The sequence below is a fragment of the Belonocnema kinseyi genome, chromosome 7 (assembly GCF_010883055.1).
Source record: "Belonocnema kinseyi isolate 2016_QV_RU_SX_M_011 chromosome 7, B_treatae_v1, whole genome shotgun sequence".
NCBI lineage: Eukaryota > Metazoa > Arthropoda > Insecta > Hymenoptera > Cynipidae > Belonocnema > Belonocnema kinseyi.
In genome coordinates, this window is record NC_046663.1 from 53481415 (window position 1) to 53489751 (window position 8337).

At 26.4% G+C, this 8337-nt stretch overlaps 1 protein-coding gene and 1 non-coding gene across 2 annotated transcripts in view; one reads left to right on the top strand and one right to left on the bottom strand.

Moving 5' to 3' along the window:
• Positions 1–358: 358 nt before the first annotated feature.
• Positions 359–431, bottom strand: Trnaf-gaa. The gene has a single exon. It is a non-coding gene; the product is annotated as a tRNA-Phe (tRNA).
• Positions 432–670: 239 nt separating this feature from the next.
• Positions 671–8337, top strand: part of LOC117177179 (lipid droplet-associated hydrolase) — a 10567-nt gene continuing 2900 nt past the window's right edge. Inside the window, exons 1-4 of the mRNA XM_033367692.1 lie at positions 671–1052; positions 1139–1173; positions 2180–2493; positions 7163–7354. Of these exons, the coding sequence (XP_033223583.1) occupies positions 2197–2493; positions 7163–7354 (489 nt within the window). The 5' untranslated portion in view covers positions 671–1052; positions 1139–1173; positions 2180–2196. The remainder of the gene's footprint in view (positions 1053–1138; positions 1174–2179; positions 2494–7162; positions 7355–8337) is intronic.

The following is an 8337-nucleotide window of genomic DNA, read 5'->3' on the forward strand; positions in this document are numbered from 1 at the left end:
ACATACATGACAGAAGAGAAAATTAAAATCCATTTTATTAACTATATTGTGTATGCATGTCCGCGGTAAAAAATGTTTTTAATTTATCGAAAATACCTGAAAATAATTAGTAATGTTTTAATGATGAAAACGAAATGAAATTACTGATTACATCATTTAGTTTAAACTAAAATTAGTAAATAATATTATTTGCAAGTAAATGCGACTGCATTCTTTATTATTTACTTTATTATTATTGATGTAAATAATAAATTCATTTATCACTATTAATGTCGATGGAATGTAGGGAGAGTAATACATTCATTATTGTAATATTATTATTGAAGAATTAATTACGTAAATTATGAATAAAAAAATTTGCCGAAACCCGGGATTGAACCGGGGACATTTAGATCTTCAGTCTAACGCTCTCCCAACTGAGCTATTTCGGCTGATATGTACTCATGTGAAACTAGTCGACAATTTTGGAAGTGAAATGCAGAATTAAATAAGTAATAAAATTAACTTCTACCGTTTTTAATTACATTTTTTTAACAATATTTCATTCTGAAATGATTATCTTTTTCATATCTGATATAGAAAAGCTACAATAAATTATTTTCCGTTGCATGAACTATACCAAAGACTGTAACTGTAGATATATCTCAGGACCGTGCCCTCCGTACCAGTGGCAACTGGTATCCACGAGTTTATGCGAGTCTGGCCTTTGGTCTGGCGCCCTGAGTAGGTTTTTTTTGGTGCCGCTCGTGCAAATCAATAAAATTATTTTCAAGGTCAATTCAGACATAGAAAAATAAATACAAAATACGAGATAGAGTTCTTTATAAGGCAAATCATGGTAGAAAGTTGACTTTTATCCCGGATCTGAATGTATAGTCAAATGTCATATCACTTTTAATCGCACGTTTCTCCTGGATAAATCTCATTTGAGATTTCGGTTAATAAAAGTGATAAGAATCATAAAAAGTGTTCGACTGTGCTTCAAAAAGAAAATTATTTGAGTGCGAAACGTGCTGGAAATGTAAATCAGCTGATTAAATTATATTTGACACGTACGTATTTGCGTACATACGCGTGTAATAATTATTTGTTTGGGATGGGAAACGATTAATTTAATGACAACTGCTTGTATTTTTAGGGCATTTTTAACTGTGATCTCAGGAACTTTATAAGGTGAGTTTTTTTGTTTTTTAATGGCTGGTGCCAACTGTCAAACGGATTTCCTAACCTAAAAACTGAAAATATAGAATAACGGAATTTTCCAAATGAATGCACGTTTAATTGTAAATTATGTTGTGAAATAACTTATTTAAAGTTTGAAAAATAATGTTATTGTTTTTTAGTCTAGTTAACAATGCAAAATTAAAATAATTTTCCAATTAAAATGTGACAGTTGATAAGCATAACGAAATGGGTATTTTTCAAAAGAGGGACAAAACATTCTGAAAAATCGAAATCGCGATTTAAAGATAAATCAAAGGTCCACTTATAAGCCGTAGTGTTGCGGAATGAAGGCCAAAAAAGTTTGATAACAGAAATTATCCAGTTTCGAAGAAACGGAAGTGGGAGTCGGCTACGAATTGCGATGAAAAATTCATTTATCAGTTTAAAAATAAAGTAAAATCGTGCTTTTCTAAGCACTGTTTAATAAAGTTTGATGTAAACAAATGAACCTAATTTCGAGAAAGTCAACTAAGAATTTTGAGATTAAAAATGTATAGGTTTTCAAAATCGGCTTTGGATTGCGATTAAAAATCGAAATTTTAATTTTTTCACACAAATAAAATCTTACTCCCGAGATATAAGGATTCTCGACGAGAATAAAAAACGTTTGATTAAAAAAATGATTCTGTTTCTAAAAAGTGTAATTTAAAGAATGCGATATCACAGTATAGGAAACATTCTTTTTCTGTCATTAAATGATGATTATTGCAAGAAATATCAAGGGTAAAAAATTTTTAAAAATTAATACTACATTAAAATTGTAAAAATTCATTTTTTTTAATTATTGAGTCAAGAATGGTATTTTGAAAAAATCCTTTTACCTCAATGTGTTTTTGATTTATCAAGAATTTTTCATGCAATAAACCTATTTTGTATAGACATATTGGTGATCTAGTTCTGTATTGCAACCCTTCAATTAATAGAGAATCAATTTTAGTATTTTTTAATTTGTTAGGGGACCAAATTTTCAAAATGCAGAGGGCAATGGTGATGTTGAATGAAGTGCCAACGGAGGTTATTACATTAGGTCGATGGATAGAGGAAGGATTAGCACCAGATGGAAAAAAAGATGTAGTTGTTATCATACCAGGAAATCCTGGAATTCCAATATTCTATGAAGAATTCATCAAGTCTCTCAAATCGAAATTGCCTCCAGAAACTCCAGTTTGGATCCTCGGATATGCTGGATTTGTTCAACCTGCCAGCAAACTCATCACCCTACCCGCAAACAAACATCTTTACGATCTGAGGGGACAATTAGATCACAAGGTTCATCATTTTTCAGATTAAATTATTCATGCTTCAGTACCTAAACTTCTAAACCTAAATAAGAGTTCAGTTTCTAAAGATTTTCAATACATTTAAAAAATCCAGTCAGGGGCATTTTGAGTAAAAAGCAGTGGTAACAATAATTGGAAATAACGTTGCGAACTTGGATACCACTCAGAACTTCACAATAAGAAAATCCAACTATATTTTAGGGTAAAATTTCTTTTTTTGTATTAAAAAAGCTACTATTATATTTTTTGTAGGAAATTATTTTCGGGTGGTTAAAAATTTGGTTATTTGATTAAGAATTTCATTATTTTGTTGAAAATACAACTATATTGTTAAAAAATAATTTTTTAAAACACAAATTCAAATACTTTGTTAAAATTTCATTTTTTTGGTTGGAAATTCATCTCTTATTAGTTGGAAATTTTACTATTTTGATGAATCTTCGTATCATGTTTGGTTGAAAATAAAATGTTCAAATTGACAATTAAGTTATTCCATTTTTGGTTAAAAATTGATCTTTTTTCAGGTAAAAATTCAACTGTTTGGTTAAAAACTTATTTTTTTTTAGTTTAAAGTTCAACTGCCTGTTTAAAATTTCATTTGTTTTGTTGAAAATTCGTTTTTCTTGGTAGAAATTTAATCTTCTTGGTTGAAAATGAATCCATTTTGTTGAAAAGTTAATTATTTGACTTAAAATTGAACGAATTTGTAAAAAATAATTTTGTTTATTAATGATTCATAATTATAGTTAAAAATTGCAGTATTTGCTTTTAAATTAAATTTTATATTAAAAATTCATATTTATGGCTTTGAAATTCAAGAATTTGGTAGAAAAATTGACCATTTTGGTTGAGAATTCATTTTATTTTTCTTCAAAGTTAGTATCAGATTTGGTAGAAAATTCAACTATTTATTGTAAAGTTCATTTTTTTTTAAGTAGTCTTCTTTGGACAGAAAAGTATTCTTTTTTGTTGAAAGTTCAACTTTTTGGTTGAAAATTCGTTTTTGTAACTAGAAATTCAATCCTTTCGGTGTAAAAATGATCCTTTTCGGTTAAAAATGCAATTTTTGGGTTGAAATATCAGCTCTTACCTGCTTCGTCGTGAATTTATTTATTATTATTTTTAAAGTCGATTCTTTGGCAGAATGTTGAACTGTTTTGTAAAAAATTAATTTTGTATGAGGAATTCATAATTATAGTTAAAAATTCATCTATTTGCCTTTAAATGAGCTTTTATATTAAAAATTCTACTGTTTTGTTGAAAATTCATCATTTTGTCTTGGAAATTGAACAATTTGGTTGAAAATTCTACGTTTTTGTAGATAAATAGTCTTTTACTTCCTCATAGGACATAGAGGGGAGCTTTTTTGACTTTAAAATTAAATATATTTTTTTTAAATTAATGGATTTTTTTCAAAATTCGTTTTTTGTAGAACATTAATCTTCTTGATACAAAATTAATCTTTTTTATTAAAAAAAAAAAAAAACAAATTTGGTTGATAATTTTTTTTTTTCTGTCTGTTTAAAGTTATTTTTTATCAGAATTTTTATCTGAAGATTTAACTATTCCATATTTGTTTGAAACTTTATCCTGCGTATATTGTATTAGTTCAAAATTCAACTATTTGGTAAAAAAATAATGTATATGGTTAAAAAGTCGTCTTTTTGGTTGATTTTTTTTTTAAGTTAGTATTTTTTTATCAGAGTTTTTATCTAAAAATTGAAATATTCCATTTTTTATTGGAACTTTATCCTGTATATTTTACAAGTTGGAACTTCAACTATTTGGTAAAAATTGCATGCGTTTTGTTGTCAATTTGTATTTCGTAGAAAATTAATCTCGTTTGTTGAAAATTCAACTATTTAGGAGAAAATTCGTCTTTTTGGGTAGAAACTTATTCTGCTTCGTTTAAATTTTCAACTTTTTCGTTGAGAATTCAAATATATTATTAAAAATATTAATCTTTCTTGATTGAAAATTATATTTTTTGTTTAAAATTCATCTTTTATGATTTGCAAGTTCACTATTACCTAAAACGAAAAAAGGTGTTGAAAATTTATCGTAGAAAAGTCATTTTTCTTGGCCAAAAATTAACTTTTTTTTAAAGTACAGCAGACATGAAAAAATTAACCTTTTTGTCTTAGAAATTCAAATATTTGAATTTGAATTTTTGTTTGTTTTAAAATTCAACCATTAGAATAAAAAAGCATCTTTGTATGCTAAAAATTACTTGGAAATTGATCTTTCTTGGTTGAAAATTAACTTTCTTGTTAAAAATTTAAATGTCTTCGAAAGAAACGTCCTTTTTGGCTTGAAAATTTTACTACTTGGTTATAGCTTGAACTATTTTTTCGGAAAACTCGTCTTTTTTACTGGGCAGTTCATCTAATTGTTTGTTAATGCAACTGTTTGGTTGAAAATCAATTTTAGGTTTGAAAATTCGTCTTTGTGTGTTAAAAATTCATCGGTTTGGGTACAAAAATGAAATATTTTATTAAAAATGCAACATAAATTGGTAACGTTGTTTATGGATAGCTCATAACTGGAAAAATGTTCCTTGTGACGAAAGTTTTGCTACTTTTCTTTTTTTTTCTTCTATATAAAATACTAACCGCACCCAGCCATGCGTTTCTGTGGCTCAGTTATACTACTTTGAATTTATATTAGTATATTAAACTTGACGCCATCTATTGGCTGCTTACCCAACCTAAATAACATGAAATGTTAAAGTGTCGGTCCATAAACTAACTTACATCGACATCTGTTAAAAAATATATGAAGTACACAAATAAAAACATTTAATTTGCAATAGAAAAATATTAAGGTAATTAAATGAGATAAAAAGTATCCTATCCTTTAAGTTGAACCAAATTACACACACTATACAAAATTTCATCCAGATCGGTAAAGTAGTTTCTGAGTTTAGTGGTGACAAACATATTTTTGACATAATGTCTTTGTAACATCATTATCTTATTATCATTAAATTATAATATTTTCTTGAAAACTTAACTCTTTCGTAGAAAATGTACTTTTTGTTTAAAATTTATATTGTGGTGTTGAAAAGTGAACTGAAATATTTTCTGGATGAAAGTTCCACTTATAAAAAAAAATTTGTTTTTTTATTACAAATTCATCTGTTTTATTACAAAATTGATCTTTTTTGGATAAAAATGCAACTATTTGGTAGAGAAATTAACTATTTTGTTAAAAATTCATCCAAAAAGTCAATTTTTGATGATACTGAGTTAACTGGAATCTGTTTTGGATGAAAGCTCAACTTTTTTTGTAATAAAAAATTCTTCTGCTTCAAGATAAATTTCATATTTTTTGATAAAAATACAACTATTTGCTAAAAAATTCAACAATTTTGTTAAACAGTAATTATTCTTGGTTAAAAATTCGTCTTTTTGGATTGAAAATTGAAATTTTTTCGTAGAAACTTATTTTTTTGTTACAAAAATTCAATTTTTGATGTTACTGAGTTAACTGGAATCTGTTTTGGATGAAAGCTCAACTTCTTTTCTGATAAAAAATTTTTCTGCTTCAAGATAAATTTGATATTTTTTGATAAAAATGCAGCTATTTGGTAGAAAATTCCAAAATTTTGTTAAAAAGTCATTCTTTTTGGTTAAAAATTCGTCGTTTTGGATTGAAAATTCAAATTTTTTGGTAGAAAATTATTTCTTGTTAAAAAATTCATAGTTTGATCGTGAAAACTCGAAAATCTTTTTCATAAGAAAATTCAACTTTTTTTCTTTCAAATTTATCTTTTTGATTTAAAACTTCATCTGTTACAATATGTAAGGGAATAAATTAACTGCAATGTATTCGCCTAATGTATTCAGTTAGAATTTAAGTGTTAATATTTTCCATGTAAAATTAAAAGGGGAATTCATGTAAATTGTTGGGTATTGTCACTGAGATGGACACAGAAAAATTGCAAAAGCTTGGGAAAGTATACGATGGAGACAATAAATCAACTTCATCTGTTATAGAAGAAATTTCATTTTTTATATGAAAATGCCACTTTTTGGTTAAAAATCGGCTTATGTTTGGTTGAAAATTTAACTATTTAGTGGAAAATACTTCTTTTTTGTTTGTTTAGAATTCATTTTTTGACAGAAAATGGAACTTCAATTTAGATAAGCTTTTATTTATTTTTTGAGTGAAAAATCTTTATTTGTTAGAAATTCGTCTTTTTTGGTTTTAAAATTCTTTTCTTTTGTTGTAGAAATTTCATTCTTTTTTTATTAAAATATAAACTATGACACTTTTTCGTGGACAATTTGTCTTTTTAGGTTTAATATTCAACTATTATGTTAAAAATTCAATTAGTTTGTTGAAAATTCCAGTATTTTGTTGAACAGTTATCTTTTAAAGTAGAAAAACTTTTTTTTTTAAATGAATTAATCATAAATTCTTAAATTCACTTCAATTCTCATAAATTATGTAGTATTCTCGGTTATATAACCTGAACGTAAATTCTCGGTAATTTAAGAAATCTATATGTCCATGCAAAAAATGAAGTCATTAGAGCCATTTTACCGACTGCATAAGGGTTTCCTACGAAACCCTAAAGACGGCAGATTTAATTATTTAATTAAAAATCTTAAAGAATAAGTTTAGAGAATATATTTTTAATTTTCTTCTTCTAGGCTGAGTTTATCAAAAAGTACGTCCCAGAAGACGCGAGACTTCACCTTGTAGGACATTCAATCGGCTGTTGGTTCATTTTAAATTTGCTGAGAGATGAAGCTATCGCAAAGCGAGTAACAAAATGTTATTTTTTATTCCCAACGGTTGAACGCATGGCAGAGAGTCCAAATGGTCGTTTCTTGATCAACATTGTAAGTTTCAATGTAGTGCCTTAACTTAATTCATTAATTTTTTGCGTAAATACATATAATAGGCCTCACAAACCGGTCCCTATATCCGCTATTGTATCCTATGTTCAGTTAAGGCCCCTAAAGTATCCTGTTTTTAAGATTTAGTCCCTATCGTATCCTATTTGCCAGGGATTTTGAGAACAAATATAAAAAATCAGGACATTTTTGTAAGAAGTAACGGTAAAAATAATCAGGGCTACGACACAGTCACTATTAGTACCTTTTTTTCTAAATCACTTTTTACTTGCTTTTTTAAGTTAAAATCACTATATTTACTTTTTTACGAGAAAGTCACTATAGTCACTTTTCGTTCAATAAATAACTCATGGGTTAATCACTATTCATTATATATTCTATACCCATTTCAGAATTGCCTTGAATTATTTTGAAATATTTCAGGGTATTTTTTAAGATTCCGAAAAATTCCTAATAGATTTCAAAAATCTGAAGGGATTTTTATCATTTTGGGATATTTCCCAAAATTTAAAGACATTTCCAAGAGTTTTTGAAAGTTTCAATGTATTTCAAAAGACTTGAAAGGATTTTAAATATCTAGGGCTATTTTAAATGATTCCAAAGAATGCTTAAATTATTTTGATAATTAATTTATTATTAATATTATAATATTATTTATTTTATTTATTTATTTATTTATTATTTATTAAGACATTTCCAAGAGTTTTTGAAAGTTTCAATGTATTTCAAAAGACTTGAAAGGATTTTAAATATCTAGGGCTATTTTAAATGATTCCAAAGAATGCTTAAATTATTTTGATAATTAATTTAGTACTAATATTATAATATTATTTATTTTTATTTATTTCTTTATTATTCATTTATTATTATTTATTTATTATTTATTAAGACATTTCCAAGAGTTTTTGAAAGTTTCAATGTATTTCAAAAGACTTGAAAGGATTTTAAATATCTAGGGCTATTTTAAA